The sequence below is a fragment of the Mycteria americana genome, assembly GCF_035582795.1.
Source record: "Mycteria americana isolate JAX WOST 10 ecotype Jacksonville Zoo and Gardens chromosome Z unlocalized genomic scaffold, USCA_MyAme_1.0 Scaffold_18, whole genome shotgun sequence".
Taxonomy (NCBI): domain Eukaryota; kingdom Metazoa; phylum Chordata; class Aves; order Ciconiiformes; family Ciconiidae; genus Mycteria; species Mycteria americana.
In genome coordinates, this window is record NW_027445436.1 from 15,612,367 (window position 1) to 15,633,393 (window position 21,027).

General features: G+C 43.6%; 1 protein-coding gene across 3 annotated transcripts; it reads left to right on the forward strand.

Annotated features, from left to right (window-relative positions):
• The first annotated feature begins 767 nt into the window (after window positions 1-767).
• LOC142402918 (arrestin domain-containing protein 3-like) lies at window positions 768-20,386 on the forward strand. Of its 3 annotated transcripts, XR_012773509.1 has the most exons (6): window positions 768-1,265; window positions 5,409-5,490; window positions 8,725-8,872; window positions 10,116-10,218; window positions 10,745-11,052; window positions 20,249-20,386. XR_012773509.1 is itself a non-coding variant. In XM_075488894.1 (5 exons), the coding sequence occupies exons 1-5, from the start codon at window positions 986-988 to the stop codon at window positions 10,969-10,971; spliced, it is 840 nt and encodes a 279-aa protein (XP_075345009.1). In that variant the 5' UTR covers window positions 768-985; the 3' UTR covers window positions 10,972-11,074. The 3 variants fall into 3 exon arrangements, 2 of the variants coding, with proteins under 2 accessions (XP_075345009.1, XP_075345010.1); XM_075488894.1 differs by lacking the exon at window positions 20,249-20,386 and having other exon boundaries at window positions 10,745-11,074; XM_075488895.1 differs by lacking the exons at window positions 10,745-11,052; window positions 20,249-20,386 and adding an exon at window positions 10,393-10,494.
• The last annotated feature ends 641 nt before the right edge of the window (window positions 20,387-21,027 follow it).

A 21,027-nucleotide genomic window follows, 5' to 3' on the forward strand; every position in this document is an offset into this window, starting at 1 on the left:
CCGCTCACCTGCCCGCCTCGGCCCGGCTCCCTGCCTACAACCTGCTCAGGACTAGCCGCTTCACGAGCAAAAGCTTTGGGCGAGATCTGTAACTGAGCGACATGCCGAGCGATTTCCCCGACAGAATCGTTGCTATTTTTGCTGTTAGCCAGGCAACCCGTGGCTGAGGGAGAGAACCCGTGCCGGCCGCAGCCAGACTCCGGGGCCCGGCGCTCACCGCCCACTGCCCGATTTCAGCTGCTAGCTCCTTCCGAGACACCTCCCGGCCAGCCAGCCAGGGCCCCCAGGCCGTGCCAGGCAGTGAGACGAGACGAAACGAGACGTCGAAGCCCTCCGGACAAGGAACCCTCACATCTACCGCCACAGACGCTTTTCTCTCAGTTCTTCAGTACCTATCTCAACACCGCACTGCGGGCTCGCAGCAGAACCCTGGCTCCACCAGGGAATACTCCGGCTCTCCGCGCAAGACTGGAGCAATAACAAAAGAAAACCGCACACGACAGGGAAGATACGCGCAAGCGGCGGAGGAAACTGCCGCCACGACTCGACTCGCGCATGCGCGGCGGGGTTGTTTTTCACAAAGCTGTTCTTAAAGTGAGCTGGCAGCGTGTGGGTAGCTGTCTTTGTAAGGAGATCGCAGCGCTGGGCGGCCGCCGCCGCCGCCGCCGCCACCACCACCACCACCACCACCACCACCACCACCACCACCACCACCACCACCACCACCACCACCACCACCACCACCACTACCACTACCACTACCACTACCACTACTACTACTACTACTACTATTATTACTACTATTACTGAAGTTGGGGTTTTATCAGTAATTCCGATGAAGCATTTGTAGGGGACGCGCTGATCTTGTTGGCAGGCTCTTTGCGCGGCAGAGGCGTTGTTCGGTGTAAAGTGAAGATCGCATTTTGTACGAGACCTTGACTTTTTTTTTCCTTACAGTATATTTTTATACACTTTGTTATAAAATATGGTGCTGGGGAAGGTGAAGAGTTTGGCAATAAGCTTTGACTGTCTCAATGACAGCAGTCTCCCCGTCTATTCTAGCGGGGACACAGTCTCAGGAAGGGTCAATTTAGAAGTTACTGGGGAAATTAAAGTAAAATCTCTTAAAATTCATGCAAGAGGACATGCGAAAGTACGTTGGACTGAATCTAGAAATGCTGGATCCAACACTGCCTATACACAAAATTACACTGAAGAAGTAGAGTATTTTAACCATAAGGACGTTCTACTCGGGCACGAAAGAGGTAAGCTTTTCACTTATTCATTCGCTACACGCAGACGTTTTTCCAGAAAAAGACACATCTTTGCATCGTCCTGGTTTATCCCTTTTTAATATGCGGTCTCATAGAGTTCGCTATTTCTAAAGATGAGGAAATGCCGGTTACGTTCTTAGGCTTTATTTTTGATTATTTGAACGTTTACTTAATATTAAAACCGTGTTAAGGTGCATTTTCAAAGTACCTGCAAACAGGACTTTCATAAAATACCTGCCTTTTAACAGAGTCTTTTCATAAGGATTTGCATTTTTTAATACAGTTTTTTTTTTATCTGCAATGTCGTTTTTTTTTTCTTGGTGATATTAGCAGGATTTGTTTCTCTATGGGGAAAAATAACTGTTAAATCAAAACCAGATATGCGGTAAATTACTTTCTTGGTAGCATCCTATCGAATCATAAGTGTAATTAAAACATAACACTAGACTTTTTGACACATAATAGATACAGGTCTGACTTTAAGACTGATATGCGATGATTTTTTTAAGGTTGGTTCATTGTTGGCAGATAAAAGATTCTCTGTGGCTTACTTTGACATGCTATCACCACCCCACCTGTAATTTTCCATCTCTTCCTTTGTTCTAAACTAGTATACTTGTAAATTACTTTCATTTCTTTTATTCAACTCCTCTATGGGGGACCCAAATGTAAAAATCTGTCTGAAAGGCCAAATAAGAGTTCATGGTTGTACGATCGGAGCATCGCTTCTGAGTTGGGGAGTTCTGGAACCTGGTCTGCTAAGCCCCTATGGAAACGGAAAGTACCCTGCAAATTCCCTTATTTTGGGTATGGAAATGGGGTATTACACTGTGAGCGGGATTGTGGGTCTTAAGTTTGGTAATCTATTGTTTGCATAGTTACGTTGTGAAAGTATAAGGGACTCTAAGCTTGTTTTTTTTCTGAAGTTTCCACCCTTTGTTAGAAGCGGTTCAATCCTGTTTGGGACCGGTCCTGGGGAGAAGGGAGGGAGTACTCCTTCTCTCCGCAGATTGGTTGCACACGTCAGGTGGTGGCGATGACTTAATTCCTAGCACAAGAAAATGTTAAAACTGATTACATAATTTGGGTCGGGTGTTTTGGTGTGTTGTTTTGTTTTTGTTTTAAATATGCAGCATACTTACTGCAGAGATCCTCTGCAGTAAAATGCAATTTTTAAAGAAGTTCGACTATAGATTGCATTGAGCCTTTTATTAAGCACTTCTGAAATAAATACTGTAGCAGAGTGGAGTTGCTATTGATTTTAATTATGTTATCGTGATGCAAGCAAGCACGGGTCACTCATGAGGTGGCTTTGTAGCTCAAACGTTCTTTATACTGTCGCCTTAGAAATAATTCTCTCATGTGAAAGTTCGTTCATCTCTGGTTTGCAGATGACAGAAACGTGCAGACGTGCATGAGTCGTTCATAACAGGATGTATGCTTGCAAGTAGGAGGGCGACCCCATGCTTCTAACTGTCTGCTTAAGCAGCAGCAGCAGCAATGATTTTGCACGTGGACTGTAGATCCAAATGCTGACCCCGATAGTAGGTGCTTGGTTTTGGCTGGAAAGGGAACAAAGGGTAGCAGGGAAGGGACAGATCTGACACGTTCCGACACCAGAAGCGAGACAGGGTGCGCACCGTTGCATGTGCGGCACGTAAAAACTTAAGCAGCTGTCCCGGGACGCCACTGCCCCTCCCTCGGCTGCAGGGGCAGGACTGCGAACACTCGCCGCACGGAGTGAAGTTTAACTCAACACATACCTACCCTAGCATAATCCGGAAGGCCACGCCCTGTTCCCGCCTTGTCATTGGCCTGCTGGGGTTTGTTAGCCTGTTGCTAAGGCGATGCCAGCCGCTGACTATAGGGGGCTGGGACGTGGGGGAAGAGTGAGGCTGAGGGAGCAGGTTCCCCTGCCCGCACTCTGGTGTGTGCTGGGGGCGGGGCGAGGCGAGGCGAACGGGCTCTGGCCACCCCGAGGTCAGCCCTGTGCGGGGTTGGGGGCGCTCCGGGCCCCGCTTCCCTGAGGAGTTACAGAGTATGCGCGGTGGGGGAGGGCACTAGCTGTGAAGTGAGGAGTACAAGTTTATCTTGCTGGGAAACCGGGGGGTGGGGTGTTTCAATTCAGCAGTTACTGCTTTCTCCCTTGCTGCCTGCCTTCCCCCCTCCGTTATGGATCCGATCGCGGCCTTGGTAGGACGCTGGGGGCGCTGCACTGCTGAGGAGGAGTGCTGTCACCCTGGTCCCTTTTTGTTGGGAACAGGGCCTGCCTGGCAATGTCGGCCTTGACGGCTCAGAGGGCACGCTGCCTTTCTTGGGAAAGTCCATCTCTGGGGACAGACAGAAGCATTCAAGCTCCTGCCGCGCACATCCACTAGGCCAGCAAGGGGCTGCGAGCAGGAGCGGCCATTGGGACACATGGCCCAGCAGCCTCTTGCATCCCTCACTCGGTTGTCTTTCCCCTCCCGCACCCCTGGCCAGCACTATCCGTAATCGCCTTTCAGTAATGGTCAGCACATGTTCCTGAGAGGAGTGCAGGGCCTTGCACATAGCGCAGGGCAGGCCGGGGCAAGCCAGCGGCATGGCCCTGTGGTATGAGGAGACCGGATGGTGAGGCGTGGGTGGCGCCCCTCCCTCTCTCCTTACCTCTGCGGTAGTCAGGCTAGGCTGTGAGCAGAGTTGCTGAGCAAATGTGGTGGGGTGTAATGTATACTGTATGTATATGAGTGGCTGGCAGGGGATCTGCTCGTGCCTGTTTAGGCCAATCCTCTCCTGCTCCAGTCTAGTCTGTGATTGACAGCTCAGTACTTGTTTACCACAGTGCTGCTGCTGCTGCTCAGGCTCAATGGGACTGCTGATCTGGCAGGAAGGAAGTGAAGAAGGGATGAAAAAACTTATGTGCAAGGAAAAGAGGATTATTTTAAATTTTTTTAAAAACCAAACAAACAAAAACCTCCAAGTGTTTTTTAACAAAAAAAGCATTATACACATTGTTTTGCTCTTTCAGTGTATTGAAGATTCTTATTTCATGACATTACGTGCTGAGGATGCGTTTGTGTAAATAGCATTCTAGTGTTTTTTATATTTTTGCATAGGTTTGTTTCAGCATTTCTGGTGCACTAAAGAAATTAGAGCATCAGCATTTTTGTAGGACAATGGGAACTAGAAAAATCTTAAAATGTACCAACGTTCCTTCATGATGTTTCAGACTATTAACAATAGGTAGTGTCTTTTGCATAATCCCACTATATGTGTTTTTATTACCCCAACCCTTTTGTATACGAGATGCTCAATTATTTTCTCTAAATAACTTTCTGTTTTGATGGAATCAGCGTTTTTCTGGTTTTATGGTAATTATATCAGAACAAACCACAAATTTGTTGGAGCATTTGAAGCAATACAAGGAATCATGACTATAAACCAAGGTCAGCTTTCTTGTTGAAATTAGGAAATGTTTGGGTCTTTGCTATACAAGCAAAATCGAGCTAAACTTTGAATTTTTGATACATTGGCTCTAAACAACATTAACTGGACAGCTTGCCACCTTTTGTGCCCCTGAATTTGTTTGGTACTTTCTAGGTGGTTTTTTTGTGGTTTTTTTGTGGTTTTTTTGTGGTGTGTGTGGTGTGTGTGGTGTGTGTTTATTTATCAATTTTTGGACGCTTGCTAGGCAGGAGATAGAAGGAAGCTGAATTACTAAATTTAATCTATTAATGTAGCAGACTTAATGCTAATATCACTTAATACTATTAGAGAGCTCTATTTCATTTTAAGTTTTAACTAGAAATCATATTGGAAAACACAGTTTCCATTACAGATCTTTCAGGCAGACCTTGAAATGGCAGCAGTTACAACTATGTCAGTACTTGGAATCAAGATCATAAATTAAAACAAGGTAACTTCTGCTTTTATGTAAGGTGAATCTTGGAATCTCACCTAACCTTAAAAATTCTGCGGCCATACATCTAGCAGTTAATACAAATGGACTGGAGAGACTTGTTTCTGGGACACCATGTTCTTAGTATTGTAAAGAATGTATAAATCCCTCTTATTCTGGAAAAGAAACCTATATAATATATTATGCTGTGTAAAATGTTCACAGGTGGAATAGCATATTGGGTTTTTCCCTCCTAGATGATGACAATTCTGAAGAAGGCCTTCACACCATTCATTCAGGAAGGCATGAATATGCATTCAGCTTTGAGCTTCCACAGATGTAAGTACTTACATGCAGTACACAGCTTGTGTGAGAGAAGGCTAAGATACATACCTGCTTAAGAAAAATTCTTGTGGGTGGAGGGGAAACCTTTTCAATGGCAGTAGGAGTTGTGCTCAGACATGCAATAGAGGACATAATCTCATTAAACTGAAGAGGCTGCTTTTAAACTGGTTAAGAGTTTTTCACAAAACAGGAGCTCATTGTTACCCAGTTGGTTACTCTCTCTTTTGACTGAGGTCTACTGACTCATTATGTCTTGTGGTATTTTACCCCTTCACAGGAGAAGGGAGGGGAATTAGTGTCATTTGAGTCCTGCAGAGTGGCTGAGGTGTCTTCTAAATGAAACAAGATTTTACTGGAGCCATGCAGGCCATCAGAACTAGTGATAAGATAACAGCTTAACTGTTCGGGCTCAGTCTGAAACAGATGTGGCAAGCTTAACCACATTTGAACAAAATAAGAGATTTTTTTTCTAGTTTAAATAGGATGTATGTACTCAGGCTGACCTTTATGCAAAAAGCCAGGATGGAAATAAGCAAATGGATGGGTGGATGAAGCAAGAAACATTCCCATACCTAATCCCGCTTGTCTCTGAAAGCAAAGGTTGAAGCAAGAGTGATAGCAGAAGTTGTAAGATAAATTGCCACACACACACACACACACACGCAAAAGTTTGAGGTGTCTAATGTATACATTGTGAAGGGAAGATTTATACATAGAGGAGTTACCAACATGGGAATTAGCTAAAACACAAGTTGCAGGAAAATTAAATATAAAGGAACAGAGAGAGTCTGGAAATAGATGAAAAAGAAGGGAGGCAGGAGGAGCCTTTTACTGTAAAAGCCAAGTGCTGAAGTCATTAAGATTAAAAAAAAGTTGGCAGAATATTAGACGAATACCTAATATTAAAGCTAATAAACCATCTACTTATTAGAGGGGCTGGCTTTAGCAGAACTTGTAGATGATAAACGCTTTTACGGATCAGTTTCAGTGAATAGCACAGGGCTTTACAGTAGATATTATTGGAATGCTGAAGAAGACCCATACATATGGAGACTTTTAGAAGTCAATGTAAGGTTCAGATGAAAATCTCTTCTATAAGAAGTGATAAGGGTGATACCGATATTCCCTTGAGTTGGAAGGGATGTTCAAATATGAAAGAACAAAACAGTAGATGTGAATATGGAATATTATGTTTGAGATTAAATAGATGACCAGTAAAATAGCACAAGCATTGATTAAAACACTAAAGTTCTCTTCAAGTGACTTGAAGGAATAACTATGAAGCCATCTTTGATAATACTGAAAAAATGAAGGCTGGTAATAAAAGGCCTGAAGAACACTAGTTTGACACTGCCTCCTTACTGTTTCTTGCTATTTTATATCCATAGAATATTTCCAAAATTTATTTAAAACAAAACCGATGTGGTGGGTTGACCTTGGCTGGCTGCCAGCCCTCCATGCAGTTGCTCTCTCACTCCCCCTCATCAACAGGACAGGGAGAGAAAATAAGATGGACGAGCTTGTGGGTTGAGATAAAGGCAGTTTAATAAGAAAAACAAAAGCTGTACATAGAAGCAAAGCAAAAAGAACTCATTCACTACTTCCCAATGGCAGGCAGATGTCCAGCCACTTCCTGGAAAGCAGGGCCTAAGTATGTGTAGTGGTTGCTTGAGAAGACAAACACTATAACCATGAATGTCTGTGTCAGCCCTGTCTGTCTCCCTCCCCCCCCTCCTCCCCCCCCCCCCCCCCCCCCTTCCAGCTTTTATTGCTGAGCATGATGTCATACAGTATGGAATATCCCTTTGGTCAGTTTGGGTCAGCTGTCCTGGCTGTGTCCCCTCCAACCTCTTGCCCGCACCCAGCCTATTGGCCTTTGGGAATGGGGTGTTGGAGAGAGAGCCTTGATGCTGTGCAAGCACTGTTCAGCAATAGCTAAAACATTGGTGTGTTATCAACACTGTTCTAGCCACAAATACAAAGCACAGCACTATATGGGCTGTTAAGAGGAAAGCGAACTCCATCCCAGCCAGACCCAGTACAACCAAATACAAAGCAATAGTGTGTGTGTGGGGGGGGGACGGGACGGGACCAAAAAAAACCAGGACACTGACTGGCCTTGGTGATTTTTGCCTTAAAGGATACTGGGGCAGGATGAAACATTGAAGATTGATTAGAAAATCCTTTCATTTGTGTTTTTAAGAAAAAAAAAAAAAAGTAAACATTTCAGGTGTGCAAATAGAGATGTCAAACCTGTAGCAGAAAGAATCATTCTAGTAAAGTACTAGCACAGCTAGTATTATTCCCTACAGAAGTTAGGGAGGGAAGCTTTGCCCATAACTTACCTTTTATTACGATGCATTTCAAACATAGTGCAATATAAAAATTCTTCCTTTGAGATTAAAGGCAAAAAATGTTAGGAAAAGACAAGTTACAGTTAACTGGACATGACCGGAATATAAAAATCCGATGTCCTTCATCTTATGATGTTGGGGGAGGGAGGGAGAGGAGGAAAAAAGGGTAATGCTGAAAGGTTTGGAGTCCCTTTCCACATCTCTCCCCCCCCCAACTCCCCAAAAGGACTTCCTTTGTCTTTCAGTGTTCAGAGCAGAATAGTCTTTATCTTTTTTATATATATATATAAATATTTTAAGATGGCCTCATCAGGGTAAAGGAAAATTAGAAGATGCTCAGAATAGCCTCTCTCTATTCAGAACTCTAAATTGAAATATTTAACTACCGTACTTAAGGCAAATCAAACTACAAAAGCACTCAGTTATAGCTAAAATAAACCACTGAGATACCAGCCAAGTAAATAATACACAATTATTTACAGAATACAATGTCCAAAACAATAATTGGATGGTACTAATGCTAATTTTATTTGGTGGTCTTAATTTGACCTTAAAAGGGTGTGCTTTATTCTACACTTGAAAGTGGCCTCTTAAGTCTAAAGGAAATGTGTACTCTTCTGGCATTTTCTAGCACAGTTCTTTAATTGATTCTTAAAACTTCTACAAAACTACTGTTGGATGAATTGGAGATGATATTTTCTCCCAACTTTAATCTTACTTTTTTTTTCTGAGATATGGAAACTTTGCAAATAAGTTATGCTTATTATGATGCACTAAAAATACAGTTCTACGTACTAATTCCCAATCTGATCAATTGTATCATTATTGGAAAGAGAGAAAAAATTTATTCAACTTTGACCTTTGTCCTGCACAGACCACTTGCTACCTCATTCGAAGGCAGACATGGCAGTGTGCGCTATTGGGTGAAAGCTGAATTGCATAGGCCTTGGCTTCTACCAGTAAAATTAAAGAAGGAATTTACAGTCTTTGAACATATAGATATCAACACTCCTTCATTACTGGTAAGAACTTGACAGAATTACTCATTCTTCTTCTGGCGTAAAAATAATGAAGTATAATAACTGAAACAACATCAACATGTAATTTTACCTAATATTTATTTGCTAGTTTAACTACAGCTGCTCTTTTAAGTATTATATCAGTTTAGCAACTCTAACTGCTGGTATTTTGAAGGCTAAGTTATCCTGTACTTGGAGTTGCTTGATTTTTACGATACATAAAATACATTTGTCAATCTAAATCGATCCTACTAAATTGTAGAATCCCATTAAGGAAGAAAATTTGGTGAACTGTTTCTCTTTAATTATAAATAAAGAATAATCTATGGAAGGAACAGTGCAACTCTTAATATTTTTAGTGAGGGACTGCTAACTTCAAAATGCAAAGTAAAAAATTTAATGCAGTGCATAATTGATAATTTCCATATGGATAGTTTTCTACTGATGGGGAGAAATCATCACAATTCTGTATAATCCTTTCCTGAAATTTCATTTTATCAAAATAACTTTAATATCACAACTGCTTTCAATGAGGATTTGATTTCAGTCTGGCCTAAGATTCCTTTATTTTATCCCTTCCTCAAATTTTAATCTAGAGGGAAAAAAAATTTAGAAGTCCATTGAAATAGGTTTCTTGTGTGTATGGGTGAAAAATCAGGCTTGCAAAGGGACCTTGCACAAACTCCATTAAAAGTGAAGGTCTCTCATTTGACTTTAATGGGCTTTGGATCAAGCCCCAAATCCTGATGTTGTGTAAAATAAGTCTTTTTAATATAGATGAAACAGGATCATTCGGAAACCGAGGAAAAAGCAGGAGTCAAGATTACAGTAGTTTCGCTTAGTTATTTTGTTTCTGAAATACAGCTTAATGGAAAGTGCGAAGATGTTCTGATTTACTGTTAGTTAAATGAAAAGCTCTGCAACAGTATGTTGGGATGTGTAGGCTATGAAGCCTTTTGTTTTAAGCTATACAGTATTTACTTTTAGTATTAAAAACTGTTTTAAGTATGGCTGTAGTATGGAGGATGGCAGAAAAAGCAATACTAATACAGCAACGGAATTAGGACAAACATTGTATAATGCTGTTCAAATTGCTTGAGACTTTTCCTATGAAAGTAGCTTTGTTTATCAAAATATGTAATAATAAGTGCATTATGAAAATGATTATTTTCCTGTGTTGATTTAAATACCTGAAGAGATTCATGGAGCTCCTAATTTAATGGACAATATTTTTCTCTTCTTGCAGTCACCCCAAGCAGGCACAAAAGAAAAGACTCTATGTTGTTGGCTTTGTACCTCAGGCCCAATATCCTTAAGTGCCAAAATTGAAAGAAAGGGCTACACCCCAGGTATGTAATAGAAGTAATTCTAGGATATGCTTTTCCTTCCTTTTTAAAGCTACAGTTTGTACTTACTGTTTTTATATAAATGAAACATTAAGGATATTTTTACCACCTCAGTCTGCATTTAGCAATCTTCTCGCTATACTCTGTTAACTAAGACAGCACTACTTGTATCTCTAGATTATTAAAGGACCTCATCTATTAGACTGGTATGTTTGGGGTTGGTGTTTTTTTTGGTTGGTGTAGTTTTTTTGTGTGTGTGTGTTTGTTTTTTTTAATGGGGGGGTGTCATGTTTGTTTGTGGGGGTTTTTTTGTTTGTTTTGGGTTTTTTTTGAACAGCTCATGGGGATCTTGCTTCTATTAGCATCAGTGGATGTTTTTCCAGGTAGAGCTGTGATAGCAGCATCTGGTGAGTTATAACAGTAAATAGAATGTGACAGTTTGCTTAAGCTGCCTTGTAAATGTAAAGAGAACTTGAAAATATGTTTGGGTGTTTTGTTTGGGGTTTTTTTTGGTTTTGTTTTGTTTCAGGTGAATCAATTCAGATCTTTGCTGAGATTGAGAATTGCTCTTCCCGCATGGTGGTGCCAAAGGCAACCATTTACCAAACACAGGCATTCTATGCCAAAGGGAAAATGAAGGAAGTCAAACAGCTTGTTGCCAACCTCCGTGGGGAATCCTTGTCATCTGGCAAAACAGAAACCTGGAATGGCAAGCAGTTGAAAATTCCACCTGTTTCCCCCACCTGTTTTCTCTAATCAAGCTGGGAGGGGGCACAGCCAAGACAGTTGATCCAAACTGGCCAAAGGGCTCTTCCATACCATATGACATCATGCTCAGTATGTAAACTGGGGGGAGTTTGTTGTTCCCCCCTCCCCGCCCCGGGTTTTGTTCCTCTCTTGTTGTTTTCCTTTTCATTACAATTTCTTTTTTCTTTTTCCCAATTATTAAACTGTTCTTATCTCAACCCACAAGGTTTCTTACTTTTGCTTTTCCAATTTTCTCCCCCATCCCACTGGAGGGAGGGTGATAGAGCAGCTGTGTGGTGCGTAGTTGCTGACTGAAGCTAAACCACAACAGTCCTTTTTGGTGCCCAACATGGGGCTCGAAGGGTTTCAGAAAACAACAGATTAACCAGAGCATATTAAGGAATTCAGATCTGTTAATAGTTGCAGGTCACGATATTGATCCATCAGTTCTTAGCATTGGTTTACCTGATCTTCACCATGCTCATTTTTTTGCTGTACATGTTAAAGATCGGTGTTGGTTTTTGCAGTTTGCTGTGCTCTGCTTGAATTGGTGATGTTTTGCTTGGGAGATTTGTTATTAAAACAGTGACCTTGAGCTCAATTTGGTGTCTAAGTTTTGTACTGAAGCCATTACTGTACTTCGGGTACCACCTTGTGGAGAAAATTAGCAATTATACTTCTTCCTCTGAGAGGTTTTTTTATGGAGGAAATGCAGAGTGGCACCTTCGCTACCTTCTTCTATGATGTTTCCTCCTTCATTACAATAACTTTTCAGTATCTTGAACATCTTTGGGTAGTTAAGATAGATCTATTGGTATTGCTTGCGAATACTGTTTTGGTTTTGTCTAAGGCTAATAAGCAATTAAAGAATATCATCCAGAGATCTGCCCCAAGGCTGGATAGTTATGAGTGGCAGGGTGTGTGGAATAGTATGGGCAAATGCCTAGGATGGTGGGCCCCTCCAGTGTTTTGGAACTTCACCCCTGAACAAGTGCAGGATCCTGAAAAATTAGTAGAATATTTGGAAAAAGTATGCTGTCACCCTGCCAATTCTAAGGAGACACAAATCACTGCAACGTGCTGGGGCCTGGCCCATGCCTACCGAGCCCTGTTCAACACTGTTCAGTACCCTTAAGGGGAAGAGAAGGTCTCTGGATCTGACAATAAAGTGACAGGCATGGTGCCTGCTCCAACACACCCCCCACCCCACCCCCACCCTGGGTGACAGGTGCTGTGTCTACTCCAGCCCCACCCCCCCAGTGACAGGTGCCACAGCTGAACCGGGGAACCAACCTGTGTCAGTATTGGTCTCCCCTATACACAAGAAGAAATCTTGGAGGTGAAAGTCAGCTTGTTTAGAAAGGTAATATGAAAAAGCAGGGCCATCACAAGGAGAGGAAGAGGAAGAACTCGTAAATGAGACGGAAATCACCCGATCCCTATCCCTGAGTGAGCTGAGAGATAAGTGAAAACATTTCAGCTGTTGTCCAGGCGTGCATGTTGTCACGTGGCTGCTCTGATGCTGGGATAATGGGGCCAGTAGCCTGGAATTAGAGGGTAAGGAAGCCAAACAGCTGGGATCCCTTTCTAGGGAAGGGGGCATTGACAAAGCAATTGGAAAAGGGGCACCAGCCCTCAGCCTCTGGAGGCGGCTCCTGTCAGCTATGAAGGAATGATATCCCTTCAAGGAAGATGTTGTATATCGCCCCGGGAAATGGACCACCATGGAGAAAGGTATCCAGTGCCTGAGGGAATTAGCCATGCTGGAGGTGATTTATGGTGACCTGGACAACGAGCAGTTATCCAAAGATCCAGATGAAGTCCAGTGCATGCAACCCATGTGGCAGAAGTTTGTACAGAGCACACCAGCATCGTATGCCAACTCATTGGCAATACTGACCTGGAAAGACGGAGAGGGTCCAACAGTGGATGAAGTGGCTAGCCAACTGCGGGAATACCAAGAAAGTATCTCTTCCTCCATGTTGCAGATGGAGTGATGCACTTCACTTGTAACAGAGAAGCAAAAAATACTTTATTGATATAAAACGGTGAGTTAACAAGGTTCAGTGGTAAATGCAACAGTGGTTTATCAAGATTGGATGGCAAGGTACACTTGATAATTTACTGCATAGAGGACAGGACAAAACTCTTGGAGACCCTCCCGTTGAGTCATGAGGTTTGGAAAAAGATCCCCTTGCTTTCTAAACTCCTTCTCAGAGAGGAGTCTAGGTGCAGCTAGATCCAGTCCTAGTCCCAGACTTGGTCAACGGTTTATGTCTAAAGGATTATATGTGCGCAATCAATCCTTTATATCACTTAGCTAAGATTTCAAAGTTTAGCATGCTATTAGTCACTTACCGAGGATCTGTTGCGGCAAGGAATATTTCAACCTCGAGGAGTAACCTTGAGAGGACTTCCTGCTCAAGGGGAGATGCTGGCGTGCAGCCCGCTGCCATGCAGGAGAGCTCAAAGGGCTCTCGGGTTGTCCACTATTTAAGGAGTAAGATGATTGACTTATGGTCATATTTGCATATCAGCAAGACATCTGGCTCCCTGCTTCAGATAGCCCTTGGCTACTGTGTTTCCATCCATCTCCCCAAAGAACAGCATAACCCCCACTTGTGGTTATTGCTTATGTGGGGGCGAGCACACTCCCACACTCCGTTGTCTCTGCTGTGGAGGAACTGGTCCAGCAACTCTAAGAGGATAGACCCTACTCCCTACCTGTATGAACCAACATCTCGGGTATCAGGAGTCACTGTTCTGCTCAAGAGAGAGGATTTAGAGGGCACACACCACGGGGCACCCTGTGGTTTTACCTGCGTGACCACGGAGAGGACATGAGGAAGTGGGATGGAAAACCTACCTCAACCCTAGAGGCACGGGTACATGAGTTGCAAGGAAAAACAATCGCCAAAGGGGGTTCTTCAAGGAAAATTGCTGCTCTGGTTTCCAGTGGACAGTTCCCCAGACAGAGTAAAAGGGCTGATCTTACTCCTGATTTAAATGAAGGAGCTCCTGACTCGTATGTACAAGAAGTGGGTAATGAATACTATGACCAGGACTAGAGGGGCCCTGCCTCCAGCCAGGTGGAGGAAAGGGACAACCAGGTTTACTGGACTGTGTGGATTCAATGGCCTGGCACATCAGACCCACAGGAGTATAAGGCTCTAGTAGACCCCAGTACACAGTGTCCCCTGATGCCATCAAGCTATACAGGGGCAGAACCCATCTGTATGTGTGGAGTGACAGGGGGATCCCAACAGCTAACTGTATTGGAGGCCGAAGTGAGCCTAACTGGGAATGAGTGGCAAAAGCACCCCATTGTGACTGGCCCAGAGGCTCTGTGCATCCTTGGCATAGACTACCTCAGCAGAGGGTATTTCAAGGACCCAAAAGGGTACTGGTGGGCTTTTGGTATAGCTGCCTTGGAGAAGGAGGAAATTAAACAGCTGTCTACCTTGCCTGGTCTTTCAGAAGACCCTTCTGTTGTGGGGTTGCTGAGGGTCGAAGAACAACAGGTGTCAATTGCTATGACAATGGTGCACCAGAGGCAATATCATACCAACTGAGACTCCCTGATTCCCATCCATAAGCTGATTCGTCGACTGGAGAGCCAGGGAGTGATCAGTAAGACTCGTTCACCTTTTAACAGTCCTATATGGCCAGTGAGAAAGTCTAATTGAGAGTGGAGACTAACAGTAGACTATCATGGACTGAAGGAAGTCATGCCACTGCTGAGTGCTGCCATGCCAGAGATGCTGGAACTTCAATATGAACTAGAGTCAAAAGCAGCCAAATGGTATGCTACAAATGATATTGCTAATGTATTCTTCTCAATCCCTTTGGCAGCAGAGTGCAGGCCACAGTTTGCTTTCACTTGGAGGGGCGTTCAGTACACTTGGAATCGACTGCCCCAGGGGTGGAAACACAGCCCTGCCATTTGCCATGGACTGATCCAGACAGCACTGGAACAGCGTGGAGCTCCAGAACATCTGCAATACATTGATGACATCATTGTGTGGGGCAATACAGCAGAGGAAGTTTTTGAGAAAGGGAAGAAAATAGTCCAGATCCTCCTGAAAGCCGTTTTTGCCATAAAACAAAGTAAGGTGAAGGGACCCGCACAGGAGATCCATTTTTTAGGAATAAAATGGCAAGATGGACGTCGTCAGATCCCAATGGATGTGATTAGCAAAATAACAGCCATGTCTCCACCAACTAGCAAAAAGGAAACACAAGCTTTCTTAGGCATTGTGGGGTTTTGGAGAATGCATATTCCAAATTACAGTGTGAGTGTAAGCCCTCTCTACCAAGTGACTGTTGTGGTTTAGCCCCAGCTGGCAGCCAAGCACCACGCAGCCGCTCGCTCACTTCCCCCCCCCCCCCCCCCCCCCGATGGGATGGGGGAGAGAATCGAAAGAGCAAAAGTAAGAAAACTTGTGGGTTGAGATAAGAACAGTTTAATAATTGGAACAAAATAATAGTAATAATAATAATGAATTATAATGAGAGGGAAAAAAAACAATGAGAGAGAGAGGAACAAAACCCAAGGGAGGGGAAAAAAAGGAAAAAAAATATATTAAAAAAAAAAACAAACAACCGCTCAACACCTGCCTACCACTGCCCAGCCAGTCCCCGAGCAGTGATCGCTACCCCCTGGCCTACTCCCCCCAGTTTATATACTGGGCATGACATCATATGGTATGGAATAGCCCTTTGGTCAGTTTGGATCAACTATCCTGGTTTGGATCAACTCCCATTTCTTGGGCACCTGGCAGAGCATGGGGAGCTGAAGGGGGGGAAAGTCCTTGACCAATGTAAACACCGCTTAGCAACAGCCAAAACATCAGCGTGTTATCAATATTATTCTCATACTAAAATCCAAAGCACAGCACTATACCAGCTACTAGGAAGAAAATTAACTCTATCCCAGCCGAAACCAGGACAGTGACTCAGAAGAAGAATGATTTCCAATGGGGCCCTGAGCAACGACAAGCCTTTGAACAAATTAAATGGGAGATAGTTCATGCAGTAGCCCTTGGGCTAGTCTGGGCAGGGCCAGATGTAAAGAATGTGCTCTACACTGCAGCCGGGGAGAATGGCCCTACCTGGAGCCTCTGGCAGAAAGCACCAGGGGAGACTCGAGGTCGACCCCTAGGGTTCTGGAGCTGGGGATACAGAGGATCTGAGGCCTGCTATACTCCAACTGAAAAGGAGATATTGGCAGCATATGAAGGGTTTTGAGCTGCTGTTGCGTTAAGAGTTACTGTCGCATACAAATAAGAGTCTGAGGGGTGGCTGAGGGGAACCCTCCCGTTGAGTCACGGGGTTCGGACAGGACCCCCTTGCTTTCTAAACTCCTCCTCAGAGAGGAGTCTAGGTGCGGCTAGGTCCAGTCTTAGTCTCAGACCTGGTCAACGTTTTATTTTCTAAGGACTGTATGTGTAGCCACTTATTGGTTCAGGGTTTTCACTAAGGCGACAGCATTAACTTTTACACCCCCCCAGTCTGGTCGTGTTGAAGGAACTATCACGGCCAGAGCAGTGAAGAGTGCAGTTTATTAGAGCAACAGACACACAGATTCTTTGGATTACCGGTGATAAATTGACTGTCTGCAAAGCACGTACAAATGTCAAGAATATGAGTAGGAATAACACGGCCGGACACAAACATGTATATAACACGGCTGGAAGAATATGAGTAACACGGCCGGATATAACACGGCTGGAGGACAAACATGTTAAAAGAAAATAATAAAGCAACTCTATAGAGATTTCTAAGTTTCCCGGGGAGGCACTTGGTATAACCAAGTGTTCGACTCTTACCCAAAGGCGTCCCGATGGGGGGGAAGAGAGGCTCAGCCCGTCGACTGATCCCAGACGTCAGAGTGATACACGATGGTGTCTTCCCTAACATTCTCTTTCTCTTAAACCATTTTATACTATTTTTCACTTTTCGGGTGGAGCTTGAGTGACTCGTCATACATACCTTTGTTTAGGATTGGTGTAAAGTTTTCTCGCTTCGCTTTTAAAGGTATAAGCTAGAAAAATTCAGAGCGCAAGCTCAGTGAGGGGTGGTTGCACCTTGGAGGCGGGTAGCTTTTGGGATGGAGGTGTGTTTTGGTATTATAATGATGTTATAATGAGCAAAGTTCACCAAAAGGACAGCATTTTGTCAAAAACGTGGCAGGCTGTTGGCCCAGGGTAGTAAATATGCAGCTTATCAGTTCCATGACACCTTTATGTTCCCCTATTATTGCAGAGTCTGACCGCGGCATCTCCACACCGCTCCACCCTCTGGGTAGCGCCTCTTAGAGTCAGCACACCAAGTTCCCCTGGCGTTACCAACATCTAAGGTTGCAGGCCTAGGGAACTCCCATGCCATGGATTCCTTACATGTCAGCCCCATTCCACCTGGGAGGCTTCTTCAATGCTGTGCCTTAAGTGTGAATATAAGTTTTAATTTTTAAGTCACCTCAGCCATTATCCCACAGCTGCTTTGGAAGTGGTTGGTACTGAAGCACGGCTCCTCTTGGCACCCCGGCTGCTGGTGCTGGGCTGGATGTTCAAAGGGAGGGTCCCCTCTACACATCATGCAACTGATGCTATGTGGAGTAAGTGGGTTGCACTGATCACACAACAGGCTCGGATAGGAAACCCCAGTCCCCCAGGGATCTTGGAAGTAATTATGGACTGGCCAGAAGGCAAAGATTTCGGAATATCGCCAGAGGAGGAGGTGACGTGTGCTGAGGAGGCCCCACTGTACAATAAACTACCAGAAAATGAGAAGCAATATGCCTTGTTCACTGATGGGTCCAGTCATATTGTAGGAAAAAATTGGAGATGGAAAGCTGCTGTATGGAGTCCTATATGACAAGTGGTAGAAACTGCTGAAGGAGATGGTGAATCAAGCCAGTTTGCAGAAGTGAAGGCCATCCAGCTGGCTTTAGACATTGCTGAATGAGAAAAGTGGCCAGTGCTCTATCTCTATACTGACTCATGTATGGTGGCAAATGCCCGGGGGGGGGGTGGTTACAGCAATGGAAGCAGAACAATTGGCAGCGCAGAGGCAAACCCATCTGGGCTGCTGCATTGTGGCAAGATATTGCTGCCCGAGTAGAGAACCTGGTTGTAAAAGTACGTCACGTAGATGCTCATGTACCCAAGAGTCAGGCCACTGAGGAACATCAAAACAACCAGCAGGTGGATCAGGCTGCTAAGATTGAAGTGGCTCAGGTGGCTCTGGACTGGCAACAGAAGGGTGAATTCTTTATAGCTTGGTGGGCCCACGACCCCTCAGGCCATCAAGGAAGAGATGCAACATATAGATGGGCTCGTGATCAAGGGGTGGACTTGACCATGGACACTATTGCACAGGTTATCCATGAATGTGAGACATGCACTGCAATCAAGCAAGCCAAGTGGTTAAAGCCTCTGTGGTATGGAGGATGATGGCTGAAATATAAATATGGGGAGGCCTAGCAGATTGATTATATCACACTCCCACAAACCCACCAAGGCAAGTGCCATGTGCTTACAATGCTGGAAGGAACCACCGGATGGCTGGAAACATATCCTGTGCCCCATGCCACTGCCCAGAACACTATCCTGGGCCTTGAAAAGCAAGTCTTATGGTGACATGGCACCCCAGAGAGAATTGAGTCAGACAAGGGGACTCATTTCCAAAACAACCTCATAGACACCTGGGCCAAATAGCATGGCATTGAGTGGGTATATCACATCCCCTGTCATGCACCAGCCTCCGGGAAAATTGAACGATACAATGGACTGTTAAAGACTACACTGAGAGCAATGGGTGGTGGGACATTCAAACATTGGGATGCACATTTAGCAAAGGCCACCTGGTTAGTCAACACTAGGGGATTTGTCAATCGAGCTGGCCCTGCCCAATCAAAACTTTTATGTACTGTAGAAGGGGATAAAGTCCCTGTAGTGCACATAAAAAACATGCTGGGGAAGACAGTCTGGGTTACTCCTGCCTCAGGCAAAGGCAAGCCCATTTGTGGGATTGCTTTTTCTCCAGGACCTGGGTGCACTTGGTGGGTAATGCGGAAGGATGGGGAAGTTCGCTGTGTACCTCAAGGGGATTTGATTTTGGGTGAGAATAGCCAATGAACTAAATGGTATGATGTTAATTGCTATATAATACTGTATGTCATCACTTTTATGGTGGCTATATGCCATATCAATGGTTTTTCAGTAAGAATCACCCAGATTAATGAAGAATGAGCTTTGATGAAACCAAGCAAAGTGCAGCAGTGATGGAACCAGAACTGGCTTCAGCATGCAACAATCCAACACCACACACCATCTCTCCTGCCCTGAAAGACTGTTATGACAGATGGAGCCCAAAGTCATGGACTAAATGAACTCAATGGACTTTTTAGAGGGATGGCCCATAGATGAAGCAAATGATAGCTGTGTGTATATATCAAGACAGGAAAAGTGGTGCTGGTTAATTGGAAAGTATTGGAAAGTGTAGGATCTGGGCATGATGTAAATGGTATAGAATAAGGGGTGGATACTGTCCTGGTTTTGGTTGGGATAGAGTTAGTTTTCTTCCTAGTAGCTGGTATAGTGCTGTGTTTTGGATTTTAGTGTGAGAATCATGTTGATAGCACACTGATGTTTTGGCTTTGCTAAGTGGTGTTTACACTAGTCAAGGACTTTTCAGCTTCCCATGCTCTGCCAGGTGCACAAGAAGCTGGGAGGGGGCACAGCCAAGACAGTTGATCCAAACTGGCCAAAGGGCTATTCCATACCATATGACGTCATGCTCAGTATATAAACTGGGGGGAGTTGGTCGGGGGGCAGCAATCACTGCTCGAGGACTGGCTGGGCATAGGTCAGTGGGTGGTGAGTGGTTGCATCACTTGTGTTTTGTTTTGGGTTTTTTTTTTTCCTGAGTTTTTTTTCTCTCTCTCTCTTGTTTTCCTTTTCATTATAATTTTTTTTCTTTTTCCCAATTATTAAACTGTTCTTATTTCAACCCACAAGTTTTCTTATTTGTGCTTTTTCCGATTCTTTCCCCCATCCCACCGGGGAGGGAGGGTGAGCGAGCAGCTGTGTGATGCTTAGTTGCCAACTCAAGCTCAACCGTGTACAAGAGCCCATGTTTCCATAGGGACATGGGCCCTAAAAGAGACTATTAGAAACAATCTCCTCCTCGAAACTTCCATGGAAAGACAACTTGGGCTAATACTTATGAAGTGCTGATAAATCCCCACATTTTAATCATACATTTTTTTTCAAATTTTTTTCAGCTATATGTTGATGTTGCAGGAGCCATGGATTTATTCCTTAACTTACCACTGGTCATTGGTACCATTCCTCTACATCCATTTGATAGCAGTCCCATAGGGTTCAATCCATCCATAAAAATGAGAGGAATAAAATTTCCCTTTTTCATACCATATTATGGTGTTGAATGTTGACATTATTTCATGTTACGGTAATGTGGAACTCTACACTGCAATACTGAGAAACTGCTTTCAGAAGTCCTAGGTATAGAGAGGTCTACTGAGCTTTGTTTTGATACAGTCTGTACTGGAAAAGCTGTTCAATTGTTAGTCTTATGGCAGACCAAAGAGAAAATGTTAATAAGTAAGCTTATTTTGGATTTAGTTTTATAATGGAGAACAGTATCATCAATAATGTAAAGAAACATGGAGTTTGTGAAAATGGTTCCTAAATTTGAAATAATCAGAAGTTAGAAGCAGCTTTCCCCTTGTCAAATTTGTATCCTTGCAGAATAGTTTTCATTAACAAGAAAGAATGTGCACAATTAAGAGCTGTATTCCTGAAAATACTGATCATTCTATTTTCAGAAGATGCATATGTAACAAATATTCAAATTTAAACTTTTGGTTTGCAACTTTTTAGTTAAATGTATTTTCTTTTTATTCTAAAGATTTGCTAAATCATAATTTAGAGTAATTTGAGTTCTGAGGCTTATTTACTATTAAAAATAGAATTCAAGTTGTGTGTTAATCACTTAAATTGAATTGAATGTTTCCAAGTCTTGGTTTGAGAAAATAATTGC